At 38.6% G+C, this 24,479-nt stretch overlaps 1 protein-coding gene and 1 pseudogene across 2 annotated transcripts; both read right to left on the bottom strand.

Moving 5' to 3' along the window:
- Positions 1 to 2,491: 2,491 nt before the first annotated feature.
- KRT222 (keratin 222) lies at positions 2,492 to 12,326 on the bottom strand. 2 transcript variants are annotated; one of them, XM_043904491.1, is made up of 6 exons: positions 12,159 to 12,326; positions 8,864 to 8,992; positions 7,901 to 8,121; positions 5,415 to 5,491; positions 5,070 to 5,205; positions 2,492 to 4,662 (listed from the first exon to the last, which is right to left on the bottom strand). In XM_043904491.1, exons 1-6 carry the CDS (start codon positions 12,252 to 12,254, stop codon positions 4,434 to 4,436), a joined length of 888 nt encoding a protein of 295 aa, XP_043760426.1. In that variant the 5' UTR covers positions 12,255 to 12,326; the 3' UTR covers positions 2,492 to 4,433. The 2 variants fall into 2 exon arrangements, with proteins under 2 accessions (XP_043760426.1, XP_043760427.1); XM_043904492.1 differs by having other exon boundaries at positions 12,077 to 12,212.
- A 7,953-nt stretch (positions 12,327 to 20,279) lies between these two features.
- On the bottom strand, positions 20,280 to 23,386 carry LOC122693238 (annotated as a pseudogene).
- Between the last annotated feature and the right edge of the window lie 1,093 nt (positions 23,387 to 24,479).

Here is a 24,479-nt window from a genome sequence, read left to right on the forward strand (position 1 = left end):
AGAGGTCATCAAAAGATAATGGGCAGCCTGACTGGGGCTTGAGATAATGTACCAGAAACTGCTTTTTTAAAATATAAAAGCATCAGATACATGGACTAATGTAAAATACACGAAGGCTTCAGCAGGGAATCCCAGTACCTTCTTCCACTGGCTTTTATGGTGGAGGATTGGGCAAGCGCCATGCTGGGGCAGGTGCTTGGTTATGTCATCTCTAGGCAGTCTTCTGCAGAAAAACTGCTGGGTGTTAGCAACAAAGCATACTGTAGTGGGAAAGGGAGGACTCAAAAATAGTAGGAAAGGAAAGGAGTGACACTGATACACTTTCTTATCTCCTGATCTTTACTCAAATGTCACCTCAGTATGTTTTTCCTGATCTATATAAAGCTGTAACTCATTCCCCAACCTCCTCTCTATTCATGTTTTTTTTCTATAGTATGTATTACCACCTAACATACTCTATTTATTATATTTTTATGTTGTTATCTTTTTCTTCCCATCAAGAATGAAAGCTCCTGGGCCGGGGGATTCAACATCTGAAACAATGCCCATTCTCGTGCCCCTATCTGTGGAGTGAATAAATGATCAGCTATCTCATCATCTTCCCTTTAGTTGTTTCTCTGCTCTGAAGATTTGCAAAATTAAGGAAGGAAGAATATAGGCAAAATATAATAGAGAAAGTCCTAGAGATGAAGATTGAAGAGTGAAAAACCACTATAATATTGAGGAAAAAAAAAAAAGATTTAAGAGTGAAATATCCAACAGGATGGACTCTACTTACACGGAGTTGCTGTTGATTTTTTCCCCAGGCAGACAGTAGGACATATGATCTTGCATGGGCAGGGATATTTATGGGGACTGCAGGACAGGTTATTTTGAATGGTGATTATTCCTGGAAGATGTGGGATGAACAGTTAATATGACTGTTCATACTACATGTAAAGATATTGGGAACCCTCACAGGCACCTAATGGTAAACCCCAGAGACAGGACCAAGCAGTTTAGTTTTCTTTCTGGCAGCAAGATCCAGGAACTTTGCCTGCATTGCTCTTTGACACTACTTGTACTTCCTTGAGGTTCTTCTTCCTTCCCAAATTAGTGAGTGATTAAGCTGGGATTGAAGTCTCTTTGATTTCTTTCCCTCGTGCTGTGGGAAGATGCTGGGAAGGAAAAAACAGGGGTAGAACGAGAACCATGACTGGGAGGAAGAAAGAGGAGAACATGGGAGAGGACAAGGAAACACCCATAGTCCTTGGACACCTACTAGTCTGTGAATTGGCTCCAGGAGGTTTATTCCTTTATAACCTTTTAAGATTGTACACAATTTTTAGGTGCTTCCTCCCAACCCTCTTCCAAATAGAGGTTTTGGCCTTTAACAGATTTTCAAAGAGGTTTGTGACTCAAAAAGGTTTTGAATCCAACACTGAGCCATGCAGGTTGTCTACAGTTTGTTCTAATGAAGCATTTTTCAATGGATCCCCACCCCCATCCTTAAAATAGGGAAAGGAAGGACAGAAGTCTGTCTGAACCACTTATAAAAGTCTGGCTAATAAAAACAAAAGTGTGGCTATAAGAAACACGGTGAAATAAGCTAGTTTTCTCAGCCCTTTCTGTGAAAGCAGAAGTTATGGCTGTTCAATTGCTATTACTAGAAGTCATTGTGAAATATTGAAGTCCAGTAGATTTCCAGGTCTGAGTGATTCACCATGTTGTGTAGACTTTGACAAAGTATGGTTTGCTTTTAGAGTCTTCTGCCTTACGTTCAAAATATCTGGATATTTGGGACGTGAACATGAATTCTTCTCTCCCAGTGACTGTTTTCATCCATATATTCTTGTACATTTGAGTAGTGCTTTGCCAAATATTTTTACATGTGTATTATTTCAAACAGCTCTGTGAAGTAGGCAGGGCAGGAATGATGATCAAGTGCCACCTTTCTCTTCATTTTCAGGTGTGAAAACAGAGACCTAGAGAATTTAAGTAACTCCTTCCTGGTTGCATGGGTCACGAGTGACAGTCCCAGGGCTGGGATTGTGCAGTTGTTGGTAACTGGACTTATTATTTACTTTTTTCCCCCAGACTTTAAACTTTTGATTTTGTATTGGGTTGTAGCCGATTAACAATGTTGTGGTAGTTTCAGGTGAACAGCGAAGGGACTCGTAGTATTTACTTTTGTATTTTGTTATGGAAGCATGCATTTGAACCATTTCAGAGAGATTGAAGAATGTTAATTTCTATTCATCCATCAGATGAGGATGATACTGTTCATCTTGTAGGATTGCTGTGAGGATTAGAGATTGAGTTTGAGGATGCTGATTACAGGATCAGGAGCAGAGTGAGCCCTCTGCAAATGGTGGCTGCTGTTTTTATATTTTTCCCAGGACTATGAGATTATTTTTATTCTTTAATTAGAATATATCATATATTAGAATATACCATTCTTAATTTTTCTGTTGCTAAATAAAAGTATAACAATTGTGCTTTTTATGCACCTTCGTTGTAGTTTTCTCCGTTCTGCAATGAAGCTAACAATATTGGAATAATTCTACTCAATACAATGTATCAGACTCAAATACAATACAGGTTTGCAAGTTCATGTTTCAGTTTTTTTTTTATTGTAATGGTATCATTTACTTTGGTAAACTCATATCCCAATTTAAAATGCAAATATTGAAGCAAATAAAGCTGTTATAAATTCAGGTACTGTATTTTAAAATGTACATGTTATACATACAAGAGCTGCATAGTGGAATTACTATCACGAGCAGTTACATTCATGATGCCGGGTACTGTTTTTAACACTGTGTATAGATGACACTAAATATATTCCTTTATTTATGATACTGTTGCTTAGTACAGTAACTTTTAGTACAATAGCTTATATGATTGCATTTCCAAAGCTTTAATAAAGTTAGTAGCATTTAACTAATATTGAATGAAAACACTTTGATGTACAGGATGTATTTTAGGTCAGATGCTTATGCAAAAAGAAGTACTTCACATGCTGTTGTGTCCGTGACAAAACAAAATCATCCCTTTCACAAAATAGAATAAGCCAGGCTAAAATAAAGCTGAACTAACTGAAAAACATTTAAATGTTATTCCCTGCATTATGTTAAAGATTATTTAACATAATTTTTTTCTGGTTAAAATTACTTTTTTTTTTTTTGGTTGAAAGAAGGAAGAGAGAGTTCCAAAGGCTGTATTAATATCCTAACAGCTATAGCCCTTTAGGTGATACTTTAGCTGGGAAAAAAAGTATGGAGAGTTGTACTCAGTGTTTTTTCTGCTTAGAAAAAAACTGATAGCCTATAAATTTCTAATGTTTTAAAACAAGTATTTATTATTTAAGGTCTTTAAATATACCTGTATTAAACAAATTAGGCTGTTTAAAAAACTTTGCAACAATACTTGACTTATTCACAAATATATTTTCTTTCCATATTTATTAGGGTTTGAACAACTTACAAACATAAATCCTGCAAATACTCTTTGCTTAGATAACAATACTGTTATCTTAATTCACATGAATGTTTGCAAGACATATTTATAATACTTTATATAGTATCTTTATCTAATGCTCGTATCAGAGACTCAAATTAAATCACATTTAACTTTATACAGGTGGAAAAGCTGGAATGATAAGAGGTTGGATCCTGTTCCAGTAATTGTAGTAACTAGCTTTCCTCTTTTGCTTCTGTAGCTGGCCCTCTGATTTTTGTGTGGGAGGATACAACTTTACAGTTCTTCGAGTAAAGTTACTCTTCAGGAAATCAGATAATGATGACAGAGAACCTTCAGATGAAGATTAATTTAATCATCAGATGAGCCTGGGGGTGTCTTCTATAGTTTGCTCAAAACATCTTGTAGAAAATAACTCTTATTTTCTACCTGCACAAATTATTATCTCAAAAGGAAAGAATTCAGTTAAGTGAGTAGTGAGTCCTCTTTAAAGGTTTGTTTATAATTGCTTTCTTTTATAAGTAGAAAAATTCTTTTAGATGTAACCAGTCATTGAATAATGATGACTCAATGTGTTTCTTAACATAATACAATCATATTTAAACAGACTCTTCCCTTTTCCTTAGAATGTTCAGCCATTTAGTGAAATTTTAAAGACTTAACTAAACCATCTTAACGCTTACAGTTTCTGACAAAAATTTAAGTGAAAAAGAAGACTATTTGGATAATAAATAAAATAGAACCTGTACTAAATTTCTGATTTTAAGCTCCCTTTGTCCAAAAAAAAAAAAAAAAATACACCTATAATTATATCCAGAGACATTTTGTCCCTCCCTCTTTTTTTTCTGATGAGTCATACATTGATCATAACATACATACTTAATAACTTAAATTTTGGAACAGAAGGTGGCCAGCAGGCCTACCCTGGTCCATCCTAATGTCATTTTCACATCAAATCAAATACTGTCCTTGTATTAATTAGTTGTTGATGGACGTTTGATAGAGGGGATACTGCATGATCTTCTCATGATAAGCCTGACTTCTATATCTGGTAGATTATCCTGCTTAGTCTGTGAACACCCTTCATCAGTGGCTGCTAAATGAAGATCAAATCGAAGAGAAACTGATTTTTTCCTTAATCGAGGGTTATCTTTAAAGAAGGAGCCTTCCCATTCTTTAATAACTTCATCCACTTTCTCTGTCCTGAAATGATAAAATAAATCTTCCTATATGAAGAAGTAAAAAAATGTAATATGTACTGTATATGAAAAATAAATCAAGAAATGTCTATCACTTATATTAGATTTTAAGTTACAATTTATAATTTACATTGTGACAGTTATATGTGTATTCTTTAAAAATCATATGAATAAAATTTCTAAGGGATTCTATGGAATTTTCATGTTTTGGCTATCTTTTTTGGGAAAATGATGAATTAAGGATTGAGTACTTCATCTGAGTTTTTATATATTTATTCATGTCTGATTAAAAATCACAATATATAAAATTATGTTTAGACACATTCAAAGATTACTGAGATTACTCAATTGAAGTTAATTTTTTTTTGCATGTGTTCACTATTATTTCTAAGTCAAAATTATTTTACTTACTGAATAGTGCCATGAGCTTCAGTGCTTTCTTTCACAATATTTCCATTTAATATTGCCTGTTTGGTCACTGTTTCCACTTTTTCATCCTCATACTTTTGTGGGACTTTTGTTGAAAAAGATATTTCATTTATAATGGCTGTGAAAATATTAATTATGAAATATTAAATTACAACATTCACAGTACTATTCAGTACTATTCACAGTACTATTATATACTAAGTACTAGTCACAGTCAATGTGTATGTCAAACTTTATTCAAATATTGCTTGTTTTTGCTACTTTAGAGAATTTATAATCCCTATAAATGGCACTTCACGTTTCAGGTTAGTTAAATCAGAAACTCACCTGAAGGTAAAACAAAACCGACTCTACTTGTGGTAGGTTTTTGTTCTTTTTTCCCACCTTGGATACTACCATAATATCTGAAATTGGAAAAAAATTATATTATAGAAGCAACATTGTATTAGCATGTAATTGAAACAAATGCTCTCCAATAAGAGAATGGATAAATTGTAGCTTAGTCAGTAAAGAATCTGCCTGCAATGCAGGAGACCTGGGTTTGATCCTGGGTGGGGAAAATCCCCTGGAGAAAGAAATGGCAACCCACTCCAGTATTCTTGCCTGGAGAATCGCATGGACAGAGGAGCCTGCCAAGCTACAATTCATGGGGTCACAAGAATCAGACAGGATTTAGAGACTAAACCACCACCAACACAAAGGAAGTACTACCTAGCAGGAAAATAAGTGAACTAAAGATACGCTGTATCTGTAGGGAACAATCTCCCAAGTATAACATTGAGTCGGGGGTGGGGGGGGGGAAGAAAGATTATAGCTAGCTAATTTTACAAAGATTAAAATATATGCAAAACAATTCCCCATTTTGCTTAGGGATATATATAATGAGACTTACAAGCCTCAGACCTGGGAGCCAGGTTAGACTGATGGAGGGGAATAAGATGGGTTGGGGTGTGGTTTAGATGCTGAGGTAGGGATTAGGGGGACTTCAGTAACATTATAAATGTTTCATGGACTTCCCTTGTAGCTCAGTCGGTAAAGAATCTGCCTGCAGTGTAAGAGATCTGGGTTCGATCCCTAGGTTGGGAAGATCCCCTGGAGAAGGAAATGGCAACCCTCTCCAGTATCCTTGCCTGGAAAATCTCATGGACAGAGGAGCCTGGTTGGGCTGCAGTCCATGGGGTGGCGAAGAGTTGGGCTCAACTGAGCAGCTAACACGATAAATGTTTCACTTCTTAAACATAGGAGTTCATTATATTTTTCTTGATAACTTTTGTAACTTTATCTTAAATAAATTTAAGTGAATGTTGCTCAGTCATGTCTGACTCTTTGCGACCCCATGGACTGTAGCTTGCCAGGCTTGTAGGTCCATGGAATTCTCCAGGTCAGAATACTGGAGTGGGTAGCTGTTCCTTTCTTCAGGGCATCTTAGCAACCCAGGGATCGAACCAGGTCTCTCACATTGTAGGCGGATTCTTTACCGTCTGAGCAACCAGGGAAGCCCAAATACCTGTGTATCTTAAATATAGCATAATAAAACTTTAAAAATTGTGTTAAAGGAATGTTAAAGACCATTTTTATCAACATCTTGAATGATTAGGCATTAAACCAAATCTACAACCATTTTATTTCATAATAAATAAATTATATATATACAGCTATATAATTTATTTACATAGCACTGTTTTAAGCATTTTACAAACATTAATTCATTTAATCCTCAGCAATTCTGAGGTAGGCGTTTTATAGATGAGAAACTGAGGCAAAGAGAGATTTAATAATTTGCCCAGCATCACTTAGCTACTAAATGGTATTTTTAATTCAATTTATGTTTTGCAAGGATTTGGTAAATGTCAAGACTTATTATAGATGATAGTAGTTTCACCCAGTTTTATAGAGGACTCAGAATTCTGAAGCAAGTACAAATAAAGCATTATTTTTCTGGGAATATGGAAAATTGTAGGTTGTGCTGTGCTCCAAGTCATATGAACTTACAAGTGATTGCAGATTATGAAACTGTGTGTGAACTATTAAGAATCCCTCTTTTGATGCCTTTTGTTGTCAGAGTATCTGGAAGTCTTTCAAACCATGTAATTAGAACAACATTGTTTTCCATGGTTGTAATATAATAATAATAGTAACAACACTATTACTAATAGTATTATTATTATTTTGGAGTTTGATGTGTGCCTGGAGTGGGCCCTTGTGGGAGGGGGAAAAGCGGTAATGTGTGAATTTTTCAAACTTTCTTCATGGGTGGTCTATTGGAGGCACTAATTCTATAAGGGGTGAATGGCAGGGAAAGTGAGAATGTTAAAGAAGGTCTTCTTTGTAGTGATGGAGGATCATTTCTATTTTGTTCCAGGCTTGCTTGTACTCTTTCTTGTAGCTCAAGTCCCCGACTTTGGCTCATGTATTCATAATTTGGGGTGTGCTTTCTCAGCCATGTCTGACTCTTTGCAACCCCACAGACTATAACTTGCCAGGCTCCTCTGTCCATGAGATTTTTCAGGCAAGGATACTGGAGTGGGTTGCCATTTTCCTCTCCAGGGGATCTTCCCAACCCAGGGATCAAACTCATGTCTCCTGCATTGCAGACAGATTATTTCCCTGACTGAGCCATCGAGAAAGTCCCTCATAATTTGAGGGGGCTGGAACTAGTTCTCCCACTTATTTTTTTGCAGTGCCTATTTTGTGGTAGGAACTCAGTGATCATGTCTTGGTAATGATAGGTTTTTAGATTTAATTTTTCCGACTACATCAGTGACCTAAGTGGCTCTGTATTTCTGGTCATTCACTATATGGAAATTAGGTACCTGATTTCTTCCTTTTCCAGGAGGCGGCGATATGTTGCGATTTCCTGTTCCAGCCTCATCTTGGTGTTGAGGAGCATTTCATGCTCTCGAAGCTGCCTTTCAATGCCACGCCTTACTTCCTGTAACTCTTTTTCTAGTCCTTCAATCACTGCCTCTAGGTCTTGCAGCTGCATTTGGTAATGTTGCTCACTGGCATGTAGGGAGTTTTCAAGGCCCCTTTCCTGTTTTATACAGATCTTCATCAGTGAATCAAGGAAACAAACTGTGTCTCTGAAATCTGATTTGCAATGTCTTCACCCAGTTGAGTTCTTTCTTTAAAAGGTTGCAATAATTGTACAGCACTTATGCAAGAGGTATTTCCTTACAGCTTTAGGTATGGCACAACTTTTAAAAAGTTGTATTTTCTATCTACAGCTAGAGAGTTTTCTATTTCCAAGGAATCCCGTGATCATTCTTATGCCCCCACCCCCGCCGCCACCCACCAAAGGAACCTGCAGTGTGATTAGTTTATTATCACCCTGATTTATTTGATTTCTTAAATATTGAAAAGTATAGAATATTGAATATTAAAGCCAGAGCAGACTCCTTATAAAAGGCATTTTTGGAAAGTGTTTAGATATTTTTCTATTAGAAGTCTTTGTAGCATGGATAAAAGAATTCTCCACTGTTATGACTTTGGATAATGACAAAAGCTCTGTTCCCCCATTCTAACATTTAGAGAACCCCAGGGTTCTGGAGTAAGGATTATTTCATTATTGTAAGTGTGAACTAAACCTTCAGTGAACTGATGATAGACATTGCCATGATGGAGGCAGGGCACTAGTTGAACTAGGTCAAATGGATAGAATTCAGTGCCCTGATTTTTAGTTTTTCACTGTCCAGTAAGGGATGTCACTCTTCCCCTCTCCTAGTCAGATAACATCTGGGGACCCAGTGGGCCAGCCGCCTTGAGGTCGTGCTTACCACAGCATGCAGAGATTCAATTTCCACTTGCAGGTGATGCCACTGGCGTCGGGCTTCCTTGAGCTCTGCTTGAGCTGCCTTTAAAGCCTCTTCATCTTTGTCCATTTTTTTGCTTAGATCTTCTTCCAACTAGAAGAAAGCCAACAACAACAATAGTAGCAACAACAACAACAAAAAGAGCACTTTTGAAAATGAGACCTTTAAAAGCAGTTATAGACAAATAGGATAGGAATCAAATCTTTTTTCTTTAGATTACAGATGTATGTTCTGGTTGGTGCTCAGTCACTAATTAAACACATGCATGAGTTAATTGCACTCTTAGCCTCGGTATTCTCAGATGTAAAATGAACCTCGAAAGTCCTTTCCTACCATGACGGTCTATAAAATGCAGAAAAATACATTTTAATGAGAAGTAAGCTTGCAAGGCCTAAGTTTGAGACCTCTGATTCTTAACTTTCCATTATTTATGGCATCATTAAGGAAGAAAGATAGAAAATTAGCTACTTCTTCCCCCCTCCCCCACTTTTTTCTTATAAGCTACTTTATGAATCAATTTTTTCTGGGACTGGATATATGGACAGGAAGTAAATACTACTAGAAAATATATTATGAATAATTTAGAGAGTTAAGTTTTCATAGGCATTAGAGGTTCTAAAATAGACTTCTATATTAAAAGAATCCACTGTTGATTCACCTTTATCAAAATGATCTTTTTAGAAGGCATGCTAACTTTGGATATCTAGGGTGGTAGCAAAATGACTTCTTTAAAGACTGCTCTCTAAATGTTCTCATGTTAAATAATGAGTGAATTAGTTTATATTCAACTTTAAGTGTTCTTATGCGGATGCTGGGATTGAATGAAAGTATCTTTTGACAGAATTCTCAACATTTGGCCCCAGGAGCAGTCGGAGCAATGTATGGAATTGATTGTACTATTTTGAGGCAAAAATTAGAACTTTTTAATGTTCATATAAAAATGCATTTTACAAAAAAAAAAAAAAAGAGTATTTATGTAAACATATAAGTTCAAAATACTGCCTATGATTTGTGTAGCCAACTTCATAGGCAAAAAAAAAAAAATGCATTTTAAAACATACAAAAATTAATTTGGTGGGACAATAGATTTTTTAAAGGAAATATTGGATTAAATGAAAGTCAATAAAGTATAGTTCAAGGAATTACATGACAAAATTCATTCATTTCTCTTGATTTGTTATGTCACTTATTCTTAGTGTTAGGTTGGCAAAACAAAGCAGCAACACATATTAGAGAAAGCGCAAAAGAGGAGGACAAGAATTTCAGAAATAGAAGAGCATAAAAATTCTGGTACCTACTGGATTTTGAGTGAGGAGCTGGCAGCTAGGTTTGTGTGGTAGCTAGATTCTGAAGATGGCTCTCAGTGAATCACTCCTCCCCAGATTCATGTCCTTGTTTGGTCCTGTTCCACACTGAATCTGGGATGACTTGTGTCTTGCCTTAGTCAGCAGAATATAGAAGATGTGCCAGTTGTAGGCCTAAGCCTTAGGAAGCCCTGACAACTTCCACTTCTGTGCTTTTGGGAGCCCTGGTATACATTGGGAACCTCAATGTATAAGAGGTCCAGATACCCTGTTGGAGAGACTGTGTAGAGGCCAGATGGAGAGAAACAGGCCCAGCTGTCTCAGCTGAGCCAGCCTTCCAGAAATGTCCTGCCAAGGTGCCAGACGCAGGAGTAAGCCACGTTGGCTGGCCCAACCTGGTTGTACCCCAAGATGACTGTGGTCCTGGCCAGTGTCATGTGCGGTGGAAGAATCACCCCCACTGAACTCAGTTAACCCACAGCAATATGAAAGACAATACAATTGTCTTTTTAATTCACCAAGTTCTAGAGTGGTTTGTTGTATATCTGTAAATAACTAAAAGAGCTTACATTTATTGTGTAATAATTAAGTAATCATGCTTTCTCAAATTTATTCCCATTGATTTTCTGAATTCTTTAGGAAAAAAAGAAGTCCCCTAAAGTAGTTTTATGTTAAAAGGAAACAAAACTTACTGTAGTCTTGCTTTTTCACTTTAGTCTTTCAGCATTGTGACTTGTAAACTAAGTAACTTGTATTTCTATTATTGCAAAATAAAATGTTTATTTGGTTTATAATTTTCAGAAATTGTCATCTATTGTTTTCTTCTCTTTGTAAAAGGTGAGTGAATTCTTGCAGCACTTCAAATATCTCAGTGAATTTGCTTCATCTGAGATGTTGATCATTCTTTATGAAGACTGAAAATGTTACCTAGAGATTACATTTATGATGTTACTAAAAATGAATTACTAACATGATAAGGTCCTATGATTTCCCAGCAATATTTTTTTCCCTTTTGGTGATGTTCTTAAGTAAACTCTTTGCTGTGTTTGGGTGCTTGGAATAGAACTTGAACTCAGATATGATAGGTAAACTAAAAAAAAAACAAACCCAAAACCCTGAATTTCTGAAGCTTTGTTTCTAAAATAGATGTTTGTCCACTTGTTTAGAGATGAGACCTTAATTAATTGCTAAGAGTGATTGTCATTTTAAAACAAAGTGTCTATGAAATGAGGATTTAGCCCTTATTTAATTTGGCTCTTTTTCTAAACAATACTTAAATATTACATGCTTAGTGTTAGAGATAAACATTTCTCACCTTTTAGCACAAAAGCAAAAAAATCTATAGTCAAAGTGGAAAGTCCTTATTGATTTGGAGAATTTTGAGTGTCCCAATTTATATCATTGTTTCTGAATACCATGTTCACATACTCACATGATTTCTGTTTGTAACAGTCTGGTATAAAATCAAACTCATGAAAAAATGATAGAAACCTTTTAGAAATATTTCACTTAGTTTTATCTTGCAAAGTGTGCTAGATAATAAATTCACTATAAAGCCTGTCATTTTAAAGGTGTTATTTAAATTATTTCTATAAGTAAATCCATGGTATCTTCCAAGGGTATCTGAAATGCTTCCTTCCTATAAGATTCTAAAAAAGATTACTGTGCATCATTTTATTGTATACTGACCCCATGTTTTGTTAATGACAGTAACCTCATGGTTTATATAAAAATCAAATGCATCAATCAACATTCATTTAATGGTCATTTAACAGTAATACACACAGCCTTTCCCCCTAAAGTCCCTGTCACATTGCAGTAAAACCTAAATTCCTTCCCCAGTATATGCTGCATTGAAAAGGAAATACTGTACCTCAGAGAGGCCGGGACAGGAATTGGATAGACATGGATTGTCTCCTTATCCTGGAAGATGCCTGTCTGTATGAAATCATTACCTGGATCCTTGTTGAGAGCACGGTCTCTATCTGATTTCTGGTGAGGAGCTTTTCATAGTTTGCCCTGATCTCATTGAGTAGCTGGGACAGCTCCATTCTTTTCCCATCCTCCACCTTGGCTAACAGAACCTTATCGATAGGATGAGTCTCTGCGGCAGAACCTGCTCTGTCTGCATCGCGAGCAGAGAGAGCGCCATGGAGCCTTAAAGATACAGAGCTCCTTTTTTCAGAAGCCATGGAAACCCCTGGGTTTCTCATCAATTATGCAAATATTTGGTAAACCTTTTTCTCCTATTGTTGTCAATCTGGTAGAAGTGTCAGTCTCTCCATAAAAGAGCAAAAAAATGAAGACTGTCTCAGTATTCCTGGATTGGGTCTCTGTAAAACTGAGCACATTTGGCAGAGGGAAGTTAATTTAGCTTGTGGAAAGAAAATGGGGTATTACACGAAGAAAATTGTGTTTTGTTTTCCCAAAATATTACGTGGAAATAAATCTGGGCTTAAAACATGGTACCTAAGCTTTTCTTTTATGACTTTCCTCACCATTTGGATTATTTAAACAGAAATGCTATAAGAGGGCATTAGAATATGTTGTAAACCTTGAATATTCTGACAGTTACTGGAAAAACTGACCATTATATTCAGCTGACAGCTGTCATAAGCTGCAGGATTGACTGATTGTATTTCTCTTAAATACATACTGCTTGACTTGTGGTGGGCGGCTGGCCTGATGGCAGAGTTTGATATATTGAGGTGAATTCCTGAAAGCATATTACAGATGAAGCTATGGCTGGAGATAAGTGCTAAGAGAGGATGAGAAGTGACAGTTAACATTTCCAACATTTCAACAAGGTTGAAAAAATACAACAGGACAGCCCCTGTGCTGGGTATATTCACTGAGATAAGATGTATTGTTGGGTTACTCTTTCATGAGTAAACAGAGTTGATGACAACTCCTACGTACTCATATAACATTTGTGCAGCTCTTCTAACTTTATAAAGCACCTTTACATCTGTCATTCTATTTAATTGTCACAATCCCTGTTGTTTTGTAAACTGTAAAGATGATAAGTCTGTGCAGGAGGGGTTAAGGTGTCTTTCCCAAAGTCATATGCTGATTGGTGATGTAATGGCATCCTTGGGACTGGGCTTTGATCCCTTGGCTGTATTCCAGGTACTATCCTGTCTGCCTCCATGTTACGTCTCTCCCCACCTAAATTCCTTGTTTAACCTGAAAAGCTGGCTGCTAGATATGACTGAAATATTTTAAAGGCTAGATCTATCACTGTTATTTGTAGAGTGGCTTGGCTGAAATTGTATCTGGAGTGTAGTTCAGGAAATAATCAATCTTTGGCTCTGGTGCTCACAGGGCCTTTGAATATACATTATGTTCTTTTAATTTCTGAATTAACTCACCGCTGGCCAGTCCAGTCTGTGCCAGGCATTCCCACAGTCCTCTCTAAACGAAGCTGGGCACCCGGGACTCCTGCTGAGAGGTGAGGTTCCAGGTCATTCCTACGCTCTGTTTAATTTGACCCTTGCCTCTTCCACCTTCCCCACTGGTCACAGTGGATTGGTCTAGGGGTGGACACTTTACCTAAGGAGAGGCAATCTGTAGGTCAGAGACCTGTGAAGTAGCCTGACCCAAAAGCTCTGACTAAAGAGCATTGCTTATGATTATTTAGGCCAAACTGATTCTCTTTTTTTGGTAATTGCAACTGAGAAATAGGAAGAGAAACAGGCATTGATAGTGGGAGGAGAATCAGGAAAGAATTACACTCTTATTACTTTATGTAGTTCCTGCTGATCTCTGCCTAAAATACAGAGAGCTGAACTAGATTCCAGGCCTGGCAATCTGCATCTGAGACAAACCTCTCAGGTATTTCTGCATTATAGCAGTGCTTTCCAAGAAAGAAACAGAATGTGGGCCACAAATGTAAACCGCACATGTAATTTAATACTTTCTAGCCATCATATCAAAAGATAGAAACAAGTGAAATGAATTTTCAAATATTTTCTTTAACCTTAAATATCTAAGATACATCATGTAGTTGTTATTGTTGTTGTTCAGTCGCCAAGTTATGTCCGACTCTTGGACTGTAACATGCCAGGCTTCCCTGTCCCTCACCATCTCCCAGAGTTTGCACGAGTTCATGCCCATTGAATTGGTGATGTCATCCAACCATCTCATTCTCTGTCACCCTCTTCTCATTCTGCCTTCAATTTTTGCCAGCATCAGGGTCTTTTCCATTGAGTTGACTCTTTGTGTCAGGTGCCCGAAGTGTTGGAGCTTCAGTTTCAGCATCAGCCCTTCCAATGAATATTCAGGGTTGATTTCCTTTATACTGACTGGTTTGATCTCCTTGCTGTCCAAGGGATGCTCAAGAGTCTCCTCCAGCACCGCAGTTTGAAAGCATCAATTCTTTGGTGCTCTGCCTTCTCATCAGGAAAGCTATGACAAACCTAGACAGTTTGTTAAAAAGTAAAGACATCACTTCGCCAACAAAGGTCTGTATAGTCAAGGCTATGGTCTTTCCAGTAGTCATGTATGGATGTGAGAGCTGGACCATATACCATATAATAAATACAAAGTATTAATGAGATACTTTACATTCTTTATTTGTGATACTGTCTTTGAAATCCAATGCATATTTTTATGCTCATTTCAATTTAGGCAAGCCACTCTTAAAGTGCTTAGAACCCGCATGGCTAGTAGCTACTGTGTTAAACACTGCAGCTTAAATATTTGGGCCCTGCTGGCCCACACAAATGGGAGTTCCATGTCTGGAACATTCCACGTACATACTAGATTAAAAGAAATAGTGCCAGATTTTTTTTTTTAATGAGAGAGGAGATGTATTTAAAAGTATTCTATAAGCATGTGAATCATGAAGTTATTTAATTCAAGATCTCAAATGTCACTTTTCAAGGAAAATTTTGCTAATTTGCTTGTTAAAAATACCGTCTTTTGTTAGAGAAATCAGTAATAATAGCTCATTAAAGACTGTGGCATATATAAAATTGCAGGATCCATGTAATTCTCAGTGCATTAGTTACAGTTACATGCTATTCTTTATGTTTTAGAAATAACAGAGTGCAAATAAGCAAGGACCTCCTTCCTTCTTATAGGGATCATCTTGAATCTACTCTGGTTATTAGAAAAACAAATCATTTGGAAATGTGTTTTGTTACTAGAAACAAATTAATTATAACATAACTCACAAGAACCAAAATGCTGTGGTTGAGAACACCAGTTGTAGGGACATTCACGAGAGTGAGCCCCCACACCCTTCAGAATTAGAATTCACGACTGAAGGTCATTCATTCATTCAGTTGGTTATTGGATGATTACTGTTTGCACAGAAGTGTGTTGGGTAAAGATAAAGTTCTAGAAGAGTTCTGAAGTGGAGAGGTGACCTTTTGGGCCATATTGTGGGGAGAAAATGTGGAGAAGGCATTGTAGAGGAAAGAGAAAAAAAAAGAGGGGAGTTCAGGGTCAGATCATAGAAAAGGGAAGCTACAAAGGCTAGATTTTATTTGGTCAGAAATGGAGAATCATTCCTGGTTTTTGAAATGGGGAGTCACATGGTCAGATTAATTGGGGAGGAGTGCCGAAGATTTCAGAGTGAGGACAGCAGTTAGAGAACCAGTGTTCATGAGGAAAGAAGTGAAGTTATTTTCAAAGTTCTGGCTGGACAATCATAGGAAACTGGATCTGAATAATGCCTTGGGCATAGAGGAGGGGGAGCATGCATGAAATCAGTGAATTTTAGCAAGTGGTGACTGATTTTGAAGGGAAGAGGAGGAGAGGGCAAAGATCATACAGATTTACACTCTGCAACTAGAACATGAGTGCTTCTGTCCCAGGTTTTGAGTGAATCCCTGGGACTGGCCACCAACTGAGGGCCCTTGGCTTTGAGCAGGAAAGAATTCAAGAGCGAGCCATAGTTAAGTTGAAAAACAAAGTGAAAGTGTTAGATGCTCAGTCAGTGTCTTACTCTGTGCGATCCCGTGGACTGTAGCCCAGCAGGCTCCTCTGCCCGTGGGATTTTCTAGGCAAGAATACTGGAGTGGGTAGTCATTTCCTTTTTCAGGGGATCTTCCCGAGCCAGGAATTGAACCCAGGTCTCCCACGTTGTGGGCAGATTCTTTACTGCCTGAGCCACCAGGGAAGCTCATAAAGTAAGATGAAAGCAGGTTTATTTAGAGAGATACACATTCCATAGACAGAAAGCAGTCTGAGAAAGTGAGAGCAGCTCTGAAATATGGGATGTTTCATTTTTATATGTGCACGTGTGTTAGTTGCTCAGTCATGTCTGACTCTTTGTCACCCTCATGCGGGATCAGGCTCTTCTGTCCATGAGAATTTCCAGGCAAGAATACTGGAGTGGGTTGCCATTTCCTTCTCCAGGGGATCTTCCCAACCCAGGGAACGAACCGGGATCTCCTGCATTGCAGGGTGGATTCTTTACCATCTGAACCACCAGGGCTGAGTAATTTCATAGGCTAATGAATGGGAGAATTATTCCAACTATTTTGGGGAAGCAGTGGAAATTTCTAGAAACTGGGTCACCACCCACACTTTTGCCTTTGATGGTCGGATTCAGAACTGTCTTGGCATCTGTGGGTGTGTCACTTAGCACATGCTAATATATAACAGTGAGCCTATAATGAGGCTCATGGTCCACAGGAAATCGAATCGTCCACCTCTTAGAGGACCTCGTCAGTCTAACCAGTTTAGGTATATGTTGTGTCCTCAACAGTTAAGTCATTCTTTTAAAGGTTGTGCCCTGCCCCATTTCTGTCTCAGCTCCGTGATCAGAAACAGAGGAGGGGAATTAGATTAAATTTGATCCACACACTTGAAAAAGATCTGGGTCAAGCCTCTGCCTGCCAATTACTAGCCAAGTGTGCTTGGGTTAAATACTGTTTAAACGTCAATTTCTTCATCTGTAAAATGAGACTAGTGCTATACCCTTCATATTATTACTACTATGATAGTAGTACTATTATCATCATCCTCATTATATAGATAAAGATACTGAAGTCCAGTGAAGTGCAGAGCCAAGATCCAAAGCCAGGCAGTCTGACTCCAGAGTCTACCCTTTAGACCATAAGCTGGTAATGTCTTAGTAATTGATGTAAAACACTTGGCACATAAAGTGCATTCATGCTAAATCACTTTAGTCGTGTCCCACTCTTTATGACCGCAGTTCACCAGGCTCCTCTGTCCATGGGATTTTCCAGGCAAGAACACGAGTGGGTTGCCATGGCCTTCTCCCAACCCAGGAAATCTTCCCAACCCAGGTATCGAACCTGCATCTCTTATGTCTCCAGCATTGGCAGGTGGGTTCTTTACCACTAGTGCCACCAGGGAGAAGAAGACTTCCTAGTTCTTCACCATCTCCTGGAGTTTGCTCAAACTGATGTCCATTGAGTCGGTGATGCCATCCAGCCATCTCATCTGTTGTCCCCCTCTTCTCCTTCTGCCTTCACTGTTTGCCAGCATCAAGGTCTTTTCCAAGACCTTGGCTCTTTGCATCAGGGGCCAAAGTATTGGAACTTCAGCTTCAGTATCAGTCTTTCCAATGAATCTTCAGGATTGATTTCCTTTAAGACTGACTGGTTTGATTTCCTTGATGTCTAACATGCAGCAAAGTTTGAGAATCACTTGCGAATCACTGTTACAAATGTTAGGCTTCCTTCCACTCTTTTCCCTCTATGCTTCACCCAGAGGAAATGAGTGTTTAGCACAAATGTCTGAAATAGGACTCCCAAAGTTAAACATTGGCAAGTTCCATTATTTGCTATAGTTGATATAAATCTGAGTCCATAGGCTAGGGTAGACAGGACATATACATTACTATATTTTTCTATAACAAATTAGTCTTTACCTTGAGCTTCAATTCTGCACAGGATGTGTAATTAAATTTCATCATATGAACTTCCCACCTTTTTTTCCCAAAATTTTGTGTCTAAGTTTTGGGGAACTTCATAGTTGTGACTATGGGGCCCCTGTACTATCTTTGATGTTGTCTGTCTAAGTCTGGGTTCCCTGAGTCAGTCTCTATCCGTCTGAATGGTTCCATTTGTGTTGTTGGGGGTTGGGGAAAAAATTAACAACAAAATCTCCCAACCCAGAAATCCTCTCCACAAAGATAGTAGAGAAAGAAAACATGTTGCTTTATATTAGAATATGATGCACATCCCAGGAATCACTGAGTGCAAAGACAGAAGGAAATCTTCCCCTTCTAGAACCAAGCAGATACAACCTGTTACACCCCCGTTCTCAAGAGAAGCAGTAACTAGTCCTCCAGAAAGAGGACTTGACATCGCCATTTGTCACACACAGTTCATCTCGTAACTTTACCTGGTAATTTGGGTCACCATCTGTGTTCGCTAAGAGGCTTCTTCGCATAAAGGAAAACTACACTTCTTGTAACGGGAGGTAGTTTTGGAGAGAGGCTCCTACTTTCCCACAGGAGCTGGGAGACTGGTGTGCTATTTTCCTGGAACGTTTACATTCCAAAGTCAAAGACGTTCATAGGTTGCAAAGCTGGACAAAATCTTATTTAGCTTTTAAAAAGATTCACTTACATTGCAAAGAAACAGAGAAAGAATTTACAATGACAAGGGTTCTAAAGTAAATGCTCTAAGAAAACGGGGTGTGTGTGTGTGTGTGTGTGTGTGTGTGTGTGTGTGTGTGTATGTCTTACCTTATTTCAAAACGGAAGATTAAGCCTCTTAGTTTGAATTTGTATTTTTGCTTCTAGCTGCTTGCTTCCTGCTTGAGGCCTTGAGAACCCTTCTGCTACATTAGTGTGCCTCTGGCATGGAAATTCCAGGTGGGTTGTTTGTAGCTCCATCTGCCAGACACCCCGTTCAACCATAACCTATTTGGCTCTTGTCCATTTCCTGGGGCCACAGTCCAAGAAGCAGGATGTAGTGCTCCGAAGCCATCAGGTCCCCAAGCTTACCTCCCATTCTGCTGCTTTGCAGGGGCTCTGACTCAGCAGCAGGGTCTGGGGCTCCTCTCTTGGAGACCCACCACTACCCCTGTCTCTTCCCTCCTCCTTTCTCCCCTCTCCCTTCAGTCCCAGGGAAGCTCTTCTATCCTAAGGTTCTGTTCTAGAATATAAGCCCCAAGACCTGTCTGTCCTATTCACGGCTCTTTCATCACTTTCTAGCTTTGTGCCTGGCAGTGAGAAGACAATAAATGCATGTAAAATGAATGATGCTTCTTCTGTTGTTTGGACTCTGAATCCTCTTTATTCCAAGACCAAGGATTTTGCTTTCTTCTTCCCTGAGGCAATGAACAGAGTCACTTATTTGCTTGAAGGAGGTGGGAGTGGGGGTGATGAACTACCAGCAGATGGATACGTAGTTCAAAACCATTACATTCCCCACGTTTTTAGTGTTTATGAATCCAAGCAAATCAGGCATATATCCACCCTCCATCTTGATAGATTTTTACTGAGTGATATATTGGGATTTTGGCCTGAACCTTTGAAGGACACAGTGTCTCTTCTAACCTGCTTGTACTTAAGACTGGATTTTTGCTTTCAGGATGAAAAAAATATTGAAAGGAAAATAATAGGTTCATTTATTTTCAAGTAATGTACTTGGGCACATATGTATGTGCTTTTAATATAACATATTTGGGCATCTGTTCAAGTGCCTAATTTTGTTGCATGTGTGGGTCCTGAATCTTAATCCACTTAGTATTTTGCCTGTCTTACACATAAATATTGTGATCAGGTTTTATTCTAAAAACTGTACTGTATAGCACAGGGAACTCTGCTATATACACTTTGGTGACCTGGATGAGAAGGAAGTCTAAAGGGAGGTGCTGGCTGGTTCATTTTGCTGTGAATTTACAACATTGTAAAGAAACTACACTCCAATAAAAATTAATTTGAAAAAAAGTGAAAACTGTACCAGAGAGAACTGATGGCACACAAGTTTCTATCCGATGGATTTCTCCTCCAGGCAGTTGTAAATACGAATCTCTTTTCTTTAAACAGTCTAACTGATCCTTTAATTAGGGGGATAATCTCATAGAGCTTGGGTATTATTTTGCTTATTAAGAATAATTTCTTTAGCCACTTAAAATAGTATGAGTTTCTTTTTTTTTTTTTGTTATAGCACAACTTATATATTTCAAATGGACAAAAAAATTAGTATCATTTACAGTATCTTAAGATAAACTGCCTTTGAATGGGAGCTTTCTTTCCAGTACTTTGAGGTCTACAAGACGAATCTAGAAAATTTACTACTGTGGAAAATGAAGACTGCTTAAATCGAATGGGGGGCAGGGGAGGGCCTGTGGTTTTTCTTTTTGATTAATTGCTGTAACACTGTCCTTCAGGTGGCTGAGGGAGTTTCATATTTTCTTTAGACATCATTAGGTGCCGAAGCTCTTGCAGGACAACTTTGATGCTCTACGAATTCTGCCATTTTGCTAGCACTGATATGGCTCTTGGGTCCACCACTCCATTAGAACTATTAACTCCATTCATATTAATTTTTGTTACAAATCTTACAAAGGGGGGTGCTTCTGGGTATTTAGGTCCACATTCTATTTTAAGGCTGTATATTCGGTTTTCATAAATTGTCCGAGCCCGTGGTGGCTGCCATCTTGCGTCGCTGTCGCTCAAAGGCCGGCCGAGTTTCTTTTTTAATCAATCATGCCATTCGATAGATTATAGATGCATAATTCATCAGCAAATAAAACATATTTTTTTGTACTGTAAGAAAATTGGCATGTGACAGACCTTCACTTTACTAGTTTGTCCTCCTTCTGTTATTCTGTTGATTTTTCTCACAGGAGCACGCCTCCACACGATCTGGTTTAATCTTGTGTTTCATGTATCAGTTAAGAATATAATTAGACAGATTTGTGCTGGAACATGTTTGTCAGCATTTCACAGCCTGTTTTAAGGTGTGTGAGTGATACTGGCATTCATTTCTGTTTGTCCTGCACATGCATTTCACATGGAGTGATTTATCAGAGCATCGTGCGCACGCCAGCGTGTTCTTGGTAAAATTCTTTGCTGTTGGAACTCAAGAGTGAAATGCAGGGCTATTTCTCTAATCAAAGATTTGGCATTTGGGTCCTATTTTTTCTGGCATTTTCCATAGCACTTCCCCTTCCTAACTCGTTCATTGTAGCCCAGTACATGGATGTTTCATACTCCCAAAATGAACATTATTAGAGAGTGAGGACAATTTAGGATACCAATTATGTAGTTTCAGTGTATTACCAATATAACTCATGTTATATTGTTAGCATTGCAGACTGTAAGCACTAAACAAAACTCCACAAGAATTTGATTTCCTGTTCTCCACTCCCTTTTCGTTAGGAGGTCCTAACCTCTAAAGTTATAATTCTTAAGCTAAAACTGTGCACCCATCCATGGCTCCCATTTGAGCCACAGTATTAGACTTTCTTTGTTGGGTCCCAGTACATCTTCTTCACCAGTTTGACAGGAATTCTTTTAGCTTCTCTTCCTGCCTTTGAAGAAATGATTTTTCTAAACCTTCTTTCTCTAACTCATGACATTGACCCAGCTGTCTTCTAGTAAGTGTCCCGGGGAGTCGTGTCTTAGTTAACTTCCCTTTATCTTAGTTATTCTAGACAATTTAATCCTTTTTATTTGCATTCATCCTTTCTTGGATATTATCTTCTTGCCTTCTTTTTGTCTCTCTTTAAACATTTTATATATATGTATGTATGTATATACACACACCCACACATTCTTTTTCATAATGAATTATCACATGATATTGAATAGAATGCCCTATGCTATACAGTAGGACCTTATTGTTTATCCACTCCATATATAATAGTTTGCCTCTGCTGTTCCCAAACTCACAATCCATTTCTCCCTCACCTCACCCACTTGTCAACCACATGCTTAGTCTCTATGTCTGTGAGTATTTCTGTTTCATAGATAAGTTCATTTGTGTTATATTTTAGATTCCACATATGAGTGCTAGGATATGGTATTTGTCTTTTTCTGACTTACTTCACATAGTATGATAATTTCTAGTTCATCCATGTTGCTAAACATTTTAATTTTGTCAATTTTTTCTTTTTTTTTTACCTAGTCCATTCTCAGAGCTTTCTACTCTGCAGAGCAGTTTTTAGCATCCTGGTTGCTAGTCCCCATGGTAACCTAAAGGCATCCCTCAATTCTGCTCAACTCTTCCCCTGAATGCCCCTGTCAATTTTCTTCCCTTCAGTCTGGTTTGTATTTCTCTTTAGAGTATTCTGTAACTGTTACTTGACAGTAATTCACTTGTGTTTATTAATTCAAGGACATTTAAAAATTTTAATTAAACCTTTGAGGTAATTGTAGATCTAGTTGTAAGAAATAGTACAGCGAAAACTCACATGCCCTTTATTAAAATCCGCCAATGGTAATATCTTTTTTTGCCTTTTCATACTGTTCATGGGGTTCTCAAGGCAAGAATACTGAAGTGGTTTGCCATTCCCTTCTCCAGTGAACCACATTTTGTCAGAATTCTTCACCATGACTCATCCGTCTTGAATGGCCATACACGGCATGGCTCATAGTTTCATGGAATTAGACAAGGCTGTGGTTTGATTAGTTTTCTGTGACTGCGGTTTTCATTTTGTGTGCCCTCTTGGATAAGGATAAGAGACTTATGGAAGCTTCCTGGTGGGAGAGGCTGACTGTGACGGAAACAGGGTTTTGTTTTGATGGGCGGGTCCATGCTCAGTTCAGTTCAGTCACTCAGTCATGTCTGACTCTTGCGACCCCATGGACTGCAGCATGCCAGGCTTCCCTGTCCTTCACCAACTCTCAGAACTTGCTCAAACTCATGTCCATTGAGTTGATGATGCCATCCAACCATCTCATCCTCTGTCATCCCCTTCTCCTCCCGCCTTCAATCTTTCCCAGCATCAGGGTCTTTTCCAAGGAGTCAGCTCTTCGCATCAGGCGGCCCAAGTATTGGAGTTTCAGCTTCAGCATCAGTCCTTCCAATGAATATTCAGGACTGATTTCCTTTAGGATGGACTGGTTTGATCTGTAATCCAATTTGTTGTTGATGGGTAGAGCTGTGTTCCCTTCCTATTGTTTGACCTGAGACCAAACTACGGTGGAGGTGATGAAGATAATGCTGACCTCCTTCAAAAGGTCCTGTGCGTGTACTGCCACACTCAGTGCCCCCGACACTGCGGCAGGCCACCGCCAGCCCATGCCTCCACCAGAGACTCCTGGATGCTCACAGGCAAGTCTGGGTCAGTCTCTTGTGGGGTCACTGCTCCAAGATTGCCGGGAGAAGAAACAATAACCTCAGACATGCAGATGGCACCACCCTTATGGCAGAAAGCAAAGAAGAACTAAAGAACCTTTTGATGAAAGTGAAAGAGGAGAGTTGAAAAGTTGGCTTAAAACTCAACATTCAGAAAACTAAGATCATGGCATCTGGTCCCATCACTTCATGGCAAATAGATGGGGAAACAATGGAAACAGTTACAGATTATTTTCTTGGGCTCCAAAATCACTGCAGATGGTGGCTGCAGCTATGAAATTAAAAGACTCTTGCTCCTTGGAAGAAAAGTTATGACCAACTTTGACAGCATATTAAAAAGCAGAGATATTACTTTGCCGACAAAGATTCGTCTAGTCAAAGCTATGGTTTTTCCAGTAGTCATGTACTGATGTGAGAGTTGGACTATAAAGAAAGCTGAGCACTGAAGAATTGATGCTTTTGAACTGCAGTGTTGGAGAAGACTCCTGAGAGTCTCTTGGACTGCAAGGAGATCAAACCAGTCAATCCTGAAGGAAATCAGTCCTGAATATTCATCAGAAGGACTCATGCTGAAGCTGAAACTCTAATACTTTGGCCACCTGATGCAAAGAACCGACTCACTGGAAAAGAGCCTGATGCTGAGACAGATTGAGGGCAGGAGGAGAAGGGGACGACAGAGGATGAGATGGTTGGATGGCATCACCGACTCAATGGACGTGAGTTTGAGCAAGCTCTGGGAGTTGGTGATGGCCAGGGAAGCCTGGTGTGCTGCAGTTCATGGGGTTACAAAGAGTTGGACATGACTGAGCAACTGAACTGGACTGATGGTAATATCTTATGAACAATGGGACAAAATGACAACCAGGATATTGACATTGGTGCAGTCAAGGTACAGGACATTTCCATCCCCACAAGGTTCTCGCCTGTCATCCAGGGCCTTTTCTGAGTGTTGGCTCTGGGCATTGTGCTGGGCACCAGGAGGGGTGCAGAAAGAAAACAGATACTGATCCTGTTGAAATTACTTCAATTCAAAATACT

Source organism: Cervus elaphus, chromosome 5 (assembly GCF_910594005.1).
Source record: "Cervus elaphus chromosome 5, mCerEla1.1, whole genome shotgun sequence".
NCBI classification, from domain to species: Eukaryota; Metazoa; Chordata; class Mammalia; order Artiodactyla; family Cervidae; genus Cervus; species Cervus elaphus.

Coding starts and splice junctions, on each gene's coding strand:
- KRT222 (XM_043904491.1), bottom strand. CDS start 12,254: ATGGAGCTGTCCCAGCTACTCAATGAGATCAGGGCAAACTATGAAAAG. Junction 8,122..8,863: donor TTGAATCTCTGCATGCTGTG/GTAAGCACGACC, acceptor TGTATAAAACAG/GAAAGGGGCCTTGAAAACTC. Junction 5,492..7,900: donor CTGGAAAAGGAAGAAATCAG/GTACCTAATTTC, acceptor TTCCAATTTCAG/ATATTATGGTAGTATCCAAG.